Below are 14840 nucleotides of genomic sequence, written 5' to 3'. Positions count from 1 at the left end.
GCCGAGCATTGGCACGAAGAACGAAACGCATGACCGTTACGTTATGTGGGCTGCATAAATTCGTGCGGAACCCCTCAGCAGGCACTTCACATTCTTCGGGGAAATTTGTTGTTCTAAGCATTCTTACATGCTCTCTGTGCAGAACTAAAGAGTATGACGTGACACGCTCGACGGGCATACTGGAGACACTGTACAATACATCTTTGCGAAGCTTCAACGGATGTTCTCTGTAGTTTTCATTTCGTGACCGATCAGAGACTGAAAAAATTTGCCCTTACAACAGCGTTTAGTGTAACAGACCTTCTTAGAAGGCAAACTACAGAACTAAAAACGAAATATATCTAAATAAAACATTTTGTATTGACTAAGACTCTCTCCAAGTCTGTGTATTCGAAAAAGGTATCATGGTTTCCATTTATTCTACTGTGTTACTCAGCGATAGGTAAAAATTGTTCTTCTTAAATCTTAATTCTCTGTGTTGAGTACTTATTTGATTAATCTTACTATTCTTATTCGTATTGTAACAATCTGCAATTTGGAAGCGAATGCGAAATAATTATTTTATAGTCATGTAATATATTCTAAGCTACGAAGACATTAGGGTAGTGCTCCTTTTTCCAAAATTAGCTACGCAGTGTGTAAGCTGCGTATCTCTGCATGAAACTATCGATGGTCTGCCGGTAGCGTCGCGTTTGTCTCGGTTGCAGTTTGGGTCGCTTGTCGGACACGGGTGTAAAATGACGTTAAAGTGTTTATTTAACCGGTAAAGACACCAATTATTTTGTGTTTCGTGTGTGTATGTGCCGTACAATACTGCAAATGACAAATTTCAGTGTACAGTACAACACAATTCGGGCGTGCGTTAATCGTCCGGAAAGGACACGTATAGGTTCTAAGGAGGGTAAAGTGTCCACTTCATTCTCTTGGAAATGGCTGCAGCTTTGTGGCGATAGTTCTGAGCGATTCTCTGAAACAAATATTTCGTGTTTTCTCTACGTCAGATGTAAGGCATGTATCGAATTCGTTGGCATCTATCAAAAAAATATATATAGTGACGATTAATTGCTATAGCGTTAGCAAACGCTATGTATTTGAATGCATTTATCATATTTCAAAACAACACGATTACTTATTGGTACATCAGTGGGAAACACAATCAGTACCTCCAATGCGCGATACCAATGGTAATATTACTGTTGACAGTGCCACTGAAGCAGAGTTACTACGCACAAATTTCCGAAAGAAAACGAGGTAAATATTTTATAATTCGAATCGAGAACAATTGCCAACAGTGGCAAATTAGGAATTGATATCCTTAACGTAGCGAAGCAGCTCAATGTGCTTATTAAAAGTAAGTTTTCCGGAGCAGATTGCGTACCAGTAAGGTCCCTTTCAGAGTATGTGATATAGTCGTTCCATATTCAGCACATACACAACCTCTCTCTCGAGAAAAGACTGGAAAGTTACACAGGTCACACCAGTACTCAAAAAAGAAAATAGGAATAATCCACTGAATTACAAACACATATCACCAACGTCGATTGTCAGTAGGATTTTGGAACACATGCTGTGCCCGAACATTAAGAATTACTCGAAGATAACGGTGTATTGAAACAAAGTCAGCGCGAATTTAGGGAATCGTTCTGGTGAAACACAACTAGCACTTTATTCCCACGAAATAATGAATGCTATAAAGAGCGGATGTCAAATATTTTCCACAGTTTTAGATTTCCAGAACGATGTTGATACCGTTGTTCACAATCAACTTCTAATCAAATTGCGTGCTTATAGAGTATGGCTTCAGCTGTGCGACTAGATTGCTGATTTACTCTCAGAAAGATAACAGTTAGTAGTAAGCACATTTCGTAGTAACTGACAGAAGGTCATCGAGTAAAACAGAGGTAATATTTGGCATTCCCCAATGAAGCGATATAGGACACCTATTGTTCTAATCAACACACACTATTGAGAAGACAATCCGAGCAGCCCTTGTAGATGGCTCGCAGATGGCATTTCCCGTCTTGTAAAGTCGTCAAAAGACCAAAACCAATTGTAAAATGACTTAGACACCATGTCTGAATGGAGAAAAAAGTCACCGTTCTGTCTCAGTAACGAAAAGTGCTGGATCGTCCACATAAATACAAATAGGTGTCCGTTAAATTTCGATTACACAAGAAATCACACAATTTAAAGCCTGTCAATTCGGCTAAATACTTAGGAATTACAATTACGAGCAACGAAAGTTGGAACAAGCTACATAGGTAATGTTGCGTGGAAAGAAAACCAAAGACTACGTTTTATTGGCAGAACATTTAATAAATGCAACAGGTCTATTACAGAGAGTGCCTGCACTACGCTTGTTCGTCCTCTGCTAGAGCAATACTTTGCTGTATGGGAGCCTTACTAGACGGGATTGACGGAGGACGTCGAAAAAGTCCAGAGAAGGTCATCTCGTTTGTATTAAATCTTCATAAGGGAGAGAGTATCATGGATACGATAAGCAAATGGCGATGGCAATCATTTTTACAAAGGCGTTTTCTGCGGCAGTGAAATCTTGTCAAGAAATTTCAGTCACCAACTTTTTCCTCTGAATGCAAAAATATTTTACTGTCGGCAAATTACAAAGGGATAAGATGATCATCATAATAAAATAAGATTTAAGACTTCATTTTTATCACTTGCTGTTGCTGTTAGAGAGTGGTACACAGGGACATGTTCTGGAGGTGGTTCGAAGAACTCTGCTAGGCAGTTGAGTGTGAACTGCAGAGTAGTCACAGCTGTAGATGAGATTATAAGCAACTACCAAATTACCATTGAATGGGAGAAGAGACTTAACGTTAAATGCTGCCCAACAATGCATCCTGTGAAGAAAACGCAGCCACCTGGTTTCAACCTCCCTCGCAGACAATGGTCCACACTGAACAGAATCCCAACCAACCATGGGAATTTTGCAGCCCCCCACTTCAAGTGGAACATAACTTCAACGCCTGAGTGTGGCTGTGGTGCTACACAACAGACGTTCCAACACATCACCGAATGTAGGACAAGAAAGTATAGTGGCAGTGCTAGTGACTTTGCTCACGCGACTCCACAGACTATAGACTACATTCGTAATCTAGACATACAAGTGTAAATTTCAGTCATGACAGGTGTTGTATCTCTATCCTTACGCTAAATAAATAATAAGTGAATCAACAGCTTGTTGAAAAGCTACGTTTCCTTATAACAGGTGCCTGTTAAGATGGCGTCAAATTACGTAAGGCTAACAACAGGCATTGTGTGCTGCAAGAAAAGAAGAGATGTCGTTTGCTACAGTAGCCAGAGTATTCACTGTCTCACGAAACACACGTAAAGAATTTAAAGCGTAAAACGCGCTGGAACTTCAGACGTGTATTCAACAAAGAGCATGAGTAAGAGCTCCTTAACAACATTTCTGGTATGGCATGAAGATATTAAGGCATTTGAGCCTGCTGAACGGAATAATCTACAACATCCATTCAACAAAGACGGAAAGATTGCAGGCATTGATAGGGTGACGCAGTCTGGGAAGAGACATCCAAATATAAGTCTTGGAAAACCAGATTCCACTTCTCTTATTTTTCATTTTATCTCTCTGGCCACATTTTCCTACCTACCGAGCAGACTGGCCGTATTGAAGGCTTTCACTTACACGCACTTTTCTACTTCAAAAAGAAGTTTCTAAAAATAATATAGTTGTGTTTCAGAATGTATATAGTTTACACAAATGTACTTCATGTGCTATCTATGTCAGAAAAGAACAACATTTTCCTTAGGGTGCCCAATATATCCAGCTTTCCCATACACATCCCGCACGCAGTGATTGGACATTGATTGGTACCATAAGAATTAGCTGTGGAAATAGCGCGCCGTTTATTATACTGTAACAGTGCAAGTATCATTACCATGTTAAGAAACGAATTAAGTGAATGCCGCAGTAGGAAGAACTCGATAATACTCACGAAAAAGCAATCGAGAGATTTGTGTAGCTCGCGAAAATTACTCCGTTTTACGTACGAGAACAGCGCCTGAGCAGCACAGCCCTATGAAAGAACAATTTTCGGAACTGAGTTCATATTACAAGATCTGTATTGCTTTAATCCGTATAGTAGTGCCCCACTTCCTCTGAGTTTAAACTTTTGTATTGTATTGTAACATTTCAGAACTGCTACGAGTAACAGTGCCACGGAAAAAGGAGCGACATATGTTGAAGTGCAACGTAGGCAACGAAGTTGCGTATGACCTACCATGTACTGGAGTGACAAAAGTCATGGAATACCTCAAAATATCGTGTCGGATTTCCTTTTGTCGGGAGTAGTACAGCAACTCGATATGGCATGGGCTCAACAAATCATTCGAAGTCCCCTGCAGAAATATTGAACCATGCTGCCTCTATAGCAGATGTTTTGCCGGTGCAGGATTTTGTGCACGAACTGAACTCTCGATTATGTCCCATAAATGTTTGATGTGATTCATGTTTGGCAATTTGCTGGTCAAGTCATTCGCTCGAATTATCGAGAATATCTTTCAAACCACTTGTAAACAATTGTGACCCGGTGACATGGCGTATTATCATCCACAAAAATTCCTTCATTATTTCGGAACATGATAATCTCCAACTAGCCGAACGTAACCAGTTCCAGTCACTAATCGCTTCATTGCGACCAGGGGACCCAGTACATTCCATGTTCACATAGCCAACACCATAGTGAAGCCACCACCAGTTGTCACACTGCGCTGTTGGTAACTTCGTGTGGTCTGGGCCAATTTCGAACGCTACCATCAGTCCTTACCAGCTGAAATCGGGACGCATGACCTGGAAACGGTTCTCCAGTCATCTGAAGTCCATTCGATATGGTCACGAGCCCAGGAAAGGCGCTGCAGTCGAAGTTGTGCTGTTAGCAAAAGAACTCGAGTCGGTCGTCTGCTTCATAGCCCAAATTTAGCCTTACTGTCTAAACGGATGCGTTAGTCGTATGCATAGTCCGTGCTGAGAGATAATGCCTGGAATTTGGTATTCTGGGCAGAATCTTGACGCTGTGCTTCCCTAACGATTTCCGAAATAGAATGTCCCATGCGTTTATCTCCATTCTGCGTTCAAAGTCTAATTCCCCTCGTCTGCCGTCGAGAAGCCTTTTCACATGTATCATCTGAGTACAAAAGCCCCGGCAATGGATTACCCTTTTATACCTTGTGTACGCGATACTACAGCCATTCGTGTATGTGAATATCGCTACCCCATGACTTCTGACACCCCAGTTACTGCATATTCTTCCAGCCGTGCTGCTTACAAGAAAGGAAGATTTAGGGTTTATGTATGAGTAAGCAACTTACAGGTATACATAAGGCCCAATTTCGTCCACCTTGAGCTTGTCGTCGTCACCGGCCATGAACTCCTCGCTGTTGGTGATATTGAAGACGCGCACCCTCAAGAGAACCTCATCTGGCGGCGTCTTCCACCACTCGAACGGCGGCAGACCAGGCATCATCTTCAGCCTCTGAAAGACACGAGTTGCAAATGAGTACAGCTAGACGAACTCATCTGCTGGACGAAACTCTACGAGGGCTTGGAATAATATTTCGGTTATCACTTCGAGAAAGCAAAGTTGTACTGTGAAACCTGGTGTTACTCTTTCTGAATACATTCACCGTTCAATGCGACACGTCATTCCCAATGAGAAATGTATTTTTAATGTTCAGGCAAAATTCCACGTTCCAGATCACGTCTTCATCATTCTGGAAATGCCTGGTTCGCTATGGCTTCTTCACTCGAATCAAGATTATGGGGAGGGGAAGGGCAAAATTGTGATAGCCCGAAGAGGCTGTATTTGTGACTATGTCTCCAGTACATAATGAGCCGGTGCTCTGTCATGCAGCAAAAACACGCACTAGGCTAGTTTATTTATTTATTTATTTATTTTGGATCATTTCATTTCCGTCGCCCGACGTGGGCGGGAGGTGCAGTATGAAAGCTTTCCACTTCGCTAGGGTTTAGGATCTCTCTCCCTTTTTAATAGATTTCCACTGCCGTACAATGTCACTTGGGCTCGTAAATTGGATATAACTTATTAAATGTAAGGCGCAAAGGAATTTGGAAATGATAATTACACATGACATTCAGGGAATGGGTTGCATCAAAATTCTCTATTCAAGACAGCGGCGTTGTTTCGAGTGATATTACATTAGCAGTCCGAAGATCCCAACAGGCACGTGGGGGGACGAATGAACATTGAATTTCCTTCCTTGAGATTTAATATTTATTATTGTTCAATATCACTTTTCGGAAAGTAAGGTCCGATCGATCACAAAAAGGAAACCACTGTGAAAATCAAATATGTTTCATTTGTAACAGTTAGCTACAGCTTATAGCTACTTCCTTACATAGTCGACGCTCCAACTTTGGAAATTGTCGTAGCGTTGTACCAACTTTCCAACATCCTCGTCACAGAAGGCAGCCGCCTGTATTTTCCACCAATTCTCTATGCTGGTCAGCAGCTCCTCGTCTGTGCCAGAATGCTGTCTTCATAGTCAACGGTTCCTGTGAGCAGAGATGAAACAAGGGAGACAAGTTCGGGCTGTATGGTGTGTGCTCAAACACTTCCCATCGAAAAGGCTGCAAGGGTGCTTAATTGCCGCTGCAAAGTGAGGCCGAGATTTGTCATAATGCAGGAAACACAACACAGTTATGTTATGTGGGGTGTATGACATCAGGCGAAATATTGCCCCAGGCTCTCATACTTGGTGGGAGACACTATTTTCTAGGAATCTTTATGTGCTCACTGTGCACTCAGAACTGAAAAGATCGACATGACGCCATCGACGAGTACGCTAAAGACATTGCTCAACAGATCTCTGCAAAGCTTCATCGGATTTTCACCGTGGTTTCCATTTCGTCCCCGATCCGACCTCACTTTTCAAATAGCTCTCGTAAAAAGCCTTATCATCGTTCCTTAAGAGGTGAGGGATGAACTTTCAAATAAAGCAAAGGATGGAAACTTGGATGCACCTGCGAAAGTAATAAGCTGAAAATGTTTGAAATATCCTCGCATTTACTTCAAATGGCCGGCCACTGTGGCCGAGCAGTTCTAGGTGATTCAGTCCGGAACCACGCAGCTGCTATGGTCGCAGGTTCGAATCCTGCCTCGGGCATGAAAGTGTGTGATGTCCTTAGGTTAGTAAGGTTTAAGTAGTTCTAAGTCTAGAGGACTGATGACCTCAGATGTTAAGTCCCATAGTGCTTAGAGCCATTTGAACCACTTTTTTACTTCAACAAAACTACGACAGGAGAGAGCACAACTAGTGGATGATACCACTACAGATGAAGGAAATAAGGCCTGAAACTAAATTCCACGTAGTGGGGGAGATTCTAGTGTTCGCCACTGAGTCTCCCCTTGCTTGGCTGCATAGTGCTGGTGTAGTGAACTCCGGCATGGCGACATTATTAGCAAGCCGACACTCTAAGTTATTCTGCGAAAAAACAGAAATTCATAAATATATTAAATATATTCGCAATTGCGAATTGGACACTCATCAGCTGTATAATGGAATGACGACAACGAAAATTTGTGCTGGGTCGGGAGTCGAACCCTGATTTCCCGCTTCTCGTGAGGGGTCGCCTTACAATTTGGCTATCCGAGCGTGCTGACGACCAAATCCAACCTTCCATATATATCTACAAACCGTACTCGTATATCCGTTATGTATGTTCTCCCGTGCTGAGGAACATTTTACTTGAAAGCCGCTAGCCTGGTGTCTGAGGATAAACACGATATTTCAATGTTAATGTTATTCCAAATTACGATGCAATGTTTCGTCGGACATGCATGCTAAATACGAAGTTACAGTGTCTGTGTTACTCCGAATTGCGTTGCATGTCCGAGGGAAATTTGCATCGTAACTCAGAACAACATAGGCGCTACAATATCGTATTTATCCGCTGACAACAGTCAAGCGCAAGCGACTTTCAAGTGAAATGTCTGTACGCGGTTTTACATAATGGATGTAAGAGTACAGGTTATAATCACATAGTTTCCGGCATAAGAAAGTTTGGGACTGGTCGTGAATCGTGCTCGGATAACTCAAGTGTAAGGCGCAACTTTTCATTGTCGTCATTCAATTACACAATTGATGGTTGTCCTATTCGCAACTTCGAATACGTTTCATGCATTTCATGACTGCTCTAGTCGCCGCAGTGTCTGTTCCTGTGGAAATGCATGGATCTCCAACGGAACATTTCATCGTAAATCTGAATAACACAGGTACTGCAACATCAGAAATGCATATATGTCGCCACACGCAGACTACATATCGATTGTAGTACACATATTGCTACGGAAGACGTGACAAACCGTTAGAGTAATAATTTGATCCATGGGAAGTGGAAAGGCAGCAGATCATATTAAAATTTTATACTCCATAAGCTACAAAGGGATTTAACTAACGAAACTGCATGAATACCACCTACATCAGGTTAATGAATAACTGAACCGATACTGCAAAGGTCCGACTTAACTAGGAGCGCTCATAAGATAATGTCTTAGAAAACAACTTAAGAGGCGTCTTTTTCAGGATTAGGGTGGTAGTCGGCCAATCACAAAAAAAGCCCTGGCAGCTCCAGAAACTCACCGAATCTGCGGGACGCCAGAAAACCGCCAAAAACCTTGCGCTATGCTCCAACGGAAATGTACCGAGAAAATTCGAACAGGAAACTCAGTGGAACTTTCTACAGCTTTCAGCGTATGCTCTAAACTGGCATTTTAAGGGGGGATACCTATTTAAAAAGAGCCTGAAGGTCGTTGCCTACGACTATCCCAGGTTACAAGCCAGATCTGAAAAATAAGATTCAGGTGAAAATAACAGAGCCTCTACAAATACGAACCAAAGACGAGCTACCCTGTCTCTCTACCTACAAATAAATGCACACTTACTTATTCATCCACATGTTATGAGGTTATTCTCGAAGAGAAATATGGTAAAAGAAAGGCGCAGGATGCTAATACCAAAAGTATTGAAATGCTGTACAATGGTTCGGTAGACAATCTGTCTTCTAGCTCTCAAATGGTTCAAATGGCTCTGAGCAGTATGGGACTTAACATCTGAGGTCATTAGTCCCCTAGAACTTAGAACTACTTAAACCTAACTAGCGTAAGGACATCACACACATCCAAGCCCGAGGCAAGATTCGAACCTGCGACCGTTGCGGTCGCGTGGTTCCAGACTGAAGCGCCTAGAAACGCTCGGCCACACAGGCCGGCTCTCCCAGCTCTCATTTAACGTAAAGTAACACCAGCAGATCAGTCTGCTAGATTAACTGAACTTAATTTAAATTTTCCGGAGAAATATTATTCGAAAGGAGGCTGATACACTGCCCTTTCATCTTGGAAGCGTCCCATAAGCTCCTCAAGAAATTTCTATAGAATGATTCTCTAACGGTCTGCTTTGTACAAGCATAATCTGTTTGCACCGTACTATGACAGTCCCAACAAACAGCATAAACTTAGCCGGCGACGGTGGTGTCTTCGCCTCTTTTTGTCTGCAATCAATCTTTCCGCAGACTGCTTTACTCCCTAGTCTCGATGTCTTAGCGACACACTAAACACTCGTCCGTGTCGATCAGGCAGCTAAACAAGCCTTCTGGAACGACTTGACACAGCAGCAACATTTTCCTTGGTAGCGCTATTCGGCTGGTTTTTTGAACGGGTTTGATCGGTATCTAGATCCAATGGTTGACGACTCTGACGTGCTCAATACGACGTGAATATTTTGAAAACTTATCAGTGAGTGAATTTGAATTTTTACATTTCCCGTAGTGATGCGCCAGTCTTCAAGCCCCAGGGGATCCTCTTGCGTTTCCTGGGTCTGAGATGGTGTTCATCTACATTCTTCATCGCTCAGACTTGTTACGGCTCACTCGAAGTGTCTGCCCATCTAATCAATGTGCCATACGTTTTCTTCTGACTGGTGTGATACTGTCCACTATGACTTACTGGCCTGTGTCGAAGTCCTATAGTAAGAGCAGCGCATACATCCAACGCCCTTTATTATCTGTAGGGTATATTCTAATTTTTGTGTCCCCGTAAAGCTTTAGTCATCTACGGCTCCCTCTTGTAACACGGAAATAATCTCTTTATATCTCGAAAGTATTCTTCCGTTCCTTTCTTCTAATCAGTCTTTACCATAATATGTTTCCTTCCTACCCTATTCATGGAGAAGTTTATCGTATTATCAGCTCGTTAATTCTTCGGAATCCATCTGTAATACCGTAACTCAACGCCTCAATGTTATTCTTCCTTATATCGAGGGTTAATCTTCACCGTAAATGCAGCAATCACCAGGTTCAGCGGAAAGTGAGTAAGTCGTCGCCTCAGAGGTAGGCATCCTGCACTACTTCAAAGCATGCCGTGTGAACTGATATCCCGGCGAACGTCTCTATACTACGTGGGCTTACAAAGTTCACGCGACCTTCATACCAATGTAAACGGTAGTCAAATGATAACAAGAAAAATGACAAAAAACTCATTATCATTTCAAGAGTAATTGCCATCATTGTTAACACATTTATCCCACTATGAGGCAAGATGGTTGTTGCTTTCACGGAAAAATGTTTGTGATTGCCTCCGGAACCATGAGCGTACCGCGGCGTGGACCTCTTTGTTCGAAGCCAATCGGCGGTCTCTCTTCATGGCTCCAGAAATATGGAAGTCACATGGGGAGAGATCGAGACAATACGGAGAATGCGCAAGGGCTTCCCAGCGAAAAGCCTGCGGCGTACTCGAAACTACCTTGGCAACATATGGAGTACCTTTTCGATTGTTGTGAACCATGTCACTTTGCTTTTATTATCTTAAAAACAGCTTAAAATCCTTTAAGGTATCGTCGCTGGGGTCACACGCACCACGTCGCTATAAAATGAAATCCTTCATTTCCAATTCGTGTCACCTTCCTCTTCTATGTGTTTCTATTGTTATTATTGAAAGGTAGCGAAATTATACCGTCGAGGAAACACGTCATATCTCGAAAACTTCTGAATTCACTGGAATCTTTTTTTTATTAATTATCAATTAATTACCTCGGTAGCCTACAAACCTTTCCGAAGCTGCTCACACCATTGCATTTGTTACGTATAAACGTCTATAAATGGCGTCGTTTTCAAATTTTGTGAATAAGTCGAATTAAGTACGTAGTTAAATCTCTATTTCTTACGAAAATCGTGTAAAGTTTCTAAAGTTCACATTTGGTATAGATCTCCACATCCTCTCAAAGCATATCAAAGCATCCGTTTCTAGTTTTAATTTTGGGGCCAGAATTACGTTTAGTTTTGATCAGCTAAATCATTTGCGCCTAGACGTTTTGTGCTCTTGAAGTTGCATGACAAACGCTTGGCGGAACGAAGCAGCAACACAGAGAGAGCCGACAAGCCAGTACACATCCCATTTCATTGTTGACGGTAACATACCAACCCGTTATCTGTCAAATGCCAGCTAATTTCAGTCTAACTACACATAACTGTATCTGACTGTTAGTGAAACGTTCTTACAAGTGGTTTTTGCAGACATCATCAAGAAAACCGAAACCAGTGGATGACATACTTTATGAGGGACGATAATATTTAATAAACTTGTTGCATGTAAGAGAAAGAAAGCGGAAAATCATAAAATTCAATTGGTGACGGCAGAATTACTGTGATACAGCAAATAAAATGTTTACCCACAAATCCCAAGTTGAGGATGATATGATGTATCCGAGGACTTCTAAGCTGGCGCACTTCATAGCTGGCGCCTTGCGGCAATATTCTTAAGCTGGCGTCATAGTACCGATTTTTGCCGCTAGAGTGAGTTAGGTGTGCCAGTTACGAACAAACTGTGGGTTCGCCGATGCAGCGTTAGCACGAAAATTATGTTCAGCAAATCTAAGCAGAATTTACTCACACGATCTTTTTCCACAGTCAAAAATAATGTCTCATTTTGAATTCCGCAGGAATGTTGTAGTGACAAGCTGGCCTCTAAGCAGTGTGGTACCGAGAGAGTAGCGAAGTAGGCCAGCGCCAAAGACTCAAATAAGAGTAAAAAACAAGCAAAAAAGAAAACAACTATAGGGAAGGGTTTAAAAATTAAGTAGTGCTTAGAAGATGCTTATCCAAACTTAAAAACAGCGTTGAGAATATTTATGACAACGCCAGCTACTGCTTCACCTTCTGTACTCAGCTTATGCAAATTAAATGATATAAACAACTACTTAAGGTCAAGTACCTTGTCGACAAAATACGACACAGCTGGATAAAATCTTCTCGGTTTTCAAGCCGCGTCGATTCCAATTGGAATTGACGCGGCTTGAATACCGTGAAGATTTTATCCAGTCATGTCCCCGCGAAAGACGCCGAGGACAAATACGACACAGCTACTACATTTGACATCAGTAACGTAATTGGTAAGTTTCCTTAGCTTCAGGCAAAGAAACACAAAGCAAAATTATAATAAAAATATAACTCCCAGAAAGAGATAGTTTGTGAACTGTCAGTTATAGTCCCTAATCAGTAAATTAATAATTTATGAGGACTACATTATTATACATTCTACTTTATTACACATTGTACTAAATCAATGTACTGTACAGCTGCTGCCATAACATAAGAAATAGAATTTGTTTTATTTTAATGTTTTTCGTTAAATTTATACTGTCTGTAATTTACAAAATATTTGATCACACGACCTTTATATAATAAAAATCCGCCTCAGTTGTCGGTAATTTCTAATTTATAGCACGAACGAATTTGAAGCTTAAAAATTCATCCTCAGGTGTCATCAAGTAATTATGGAAACATACCTGTAAACGTGTTGCTGTTGGGCCAGTCAGATGGGGAGGGGGTCACATCCTCGACAAAATAAACGCATGGGAGCGTAGGAACAGAACTCCCCCCCCCCCCCCCCCCTCCTGAACAGCACGACACGAGAATGAGTACAGCTGAAGATGAAGCTTTAGAAGTTGAAACTGGTCGTGCAATACATATTACTGGCAGCTGATGAGAAATTCTATTATAAAAACCTAAAATTCATTAATCTAAGCAACATAGTGAAGCAGCCAGACTGGGAGAAGGAAATGGAATGATATTTATGAACTTGTAAGGCATGTGATGTTATTTCAGTTGTCAGACTGTTTGAAATAACGCAGAAATCTGTGTGGAACGTACGACGAACGTATCCGTTAGGACAGTTTGGCGAAATTTGGTGTTAATGGGCTACGGCATCAGACGATCGACCCGAATGCCTTTTGTACCGGTACCACTTCGCCTGCAACGCCTCTCCTGGACTCGTGACCATATCACTTTGGCCCTAGACAACTGGAAAATCATGGTCAGGTCAGATTAGTATCAATTTCAATTGGTAAGAGCTGATTGCATGGTTTCAGTGTGGCGCAGACCACACGAATCCATGGACCCAAGCTGTCAACAAGGTACTGGCATGCTGGTGGTGATTCCTTAATGGTATGGACTGTGTTTACATGGAATGGACTGGGTCCTCTGGTCCAACTGAAACGATCATTGACTGGACATGATTTAAGTTCTGCTACCTGTATCCGTTTGAAGAGATCCATGGCCTATATGTTCCCGCACAACCATGTCAAGTCACCATGGCACAACTGTTCACGATTGCTTCGAATAACTTTCTGGAAAATTCGAGCGAATGATATGGTCACCCACTTTGCCTGACATGTCAGTTCGTGCACGGTATTCTGCACAGGCAACACCTAGGGACACAGCAACCCTCGTTTCTGCAGGGGACTTCCAACGACTTGTTCATGCATCGTCGAATTGCTGAATTGCACTGTGAAAAGGAGGTCCAACACGATATTAGAAGGTATCCCAAGACAATTGTTATCTCAGTGTACATTAAAATGCTCCACAATTTTCTTGATGGGCTTCTGGTTCACACTGTGTATCCATTCGTTCATCGACGTAACTACCCTTTACAGACGGAAACAACTGTCTGTGTACACAACAGCTTCTATGTTGTTTAGTTGAGATGATGCTGTTTCTACCCTCATGTCCGCAATTGAGGAGCGTTTGATCTCTACTAAAAGAACATTCATCAAGCATACACTGTGCAGATAAATGAATGAAAACAGTGACAGGACAACACAGAAACATGAGCTAAGCACGAAACGTAGCTAAGAGACTTATTAGCATACTTACGACAATCCGGGTAGGCAGACATCTTGGGTCTATGGGTTTTGACTGGACTGATTACTGTGTTTCCTTCGTTCACTATTTGAGTCACAGAAAACAAGGTTCGCACGGCGAACACATATGAACGAAATTACCTCTACCTAGCTGACTGGAGACTATAACGTCATACGAGGAGTCTTCTATAAGTAATGCAACACAATTTTTGTCGGCCAATTTCGATTGAAAAAGATGCGAAAATCGGTTAAGCCCCTAGAGTTTCATGAAGTGCCGATAGGTTGCACCGCTATATTCGTCCTACAAAAGTGCGTCCGTAATGATGTTCCAAGCAGAGAATTATAATCTAGTTTCTTTAGCGGGAGGCAACGGCCTTGCCGCAGTGGCTACACCGGTTCCCGTGAGATCACCGAAGTTAAGCGCTGTCGGGCGTGGCCGGCACTTGGATGGGTGACCATCCAGGCCGCCATGAGCTGTTGCCATTTTTCGGGGTGCACTCAGCCTCGTGATGCCAATTGAGGAGCTACTCGACCGAATAGTAGCGGCTCTAGTCAAAGAGAACCATCATAACGACCGGGAGAGCGGTGTGCTGACCACATGCCCCTCCTATCCGCATCCTCCTCTGAGAATGACACGGCGGTCGGAT

General features: G+C 42.2%; 1 protein-coding gene and 1 pseudogene across 1 annotated transcript in view; one reads left to right on the top strand and one right to left on the bottom strand.

The window, feature by feature from the left end:
- The window catches only part of LOC126418864 (scavenger receptor class B member 1-like), a 339487-nt gene that overhangs the window by 54682 nt on the left and 269965 nt on the right, over positions 1 to 14840 (bottom strand). The window contains exon 3 of the mRNA XM_050085862.1: positions 5353 to 5516. Within this exon, the coding sequence (XP_049941819.1) occupies positions 5353 to 5516 (164 nt within the window). The remainder of the gene's footprint in view (positions 1 to 5352; positions 5517 to 14840) is intronic.
- Positions 14559 to 14676, top strand: LOC126420063 (5S ribosomal RNA; annotated as a pseudogene).

The sequence above is a fragment of the Schistocerca serialis genome, chromosome 9, assembly GCF_023864345.2.
Source record: "Schistocerca serialis cubense isolate TAMUIC-IGC-003099 chromosome 9, iqSchSeri2.2, whole genome shotgun sequence".
Taxonomy (NCBI): Eukaryota; Metazoa; Arthropoda; class Insecta; order Orthoptera; family Acrididae; genus Schistocerca; species Schistocerca serialis.
The sequence above is the reverse complement of the archived record's forward strand: the minus strand, read 5'-3'. Positions and strand labels throughout refer to the sequence as shown.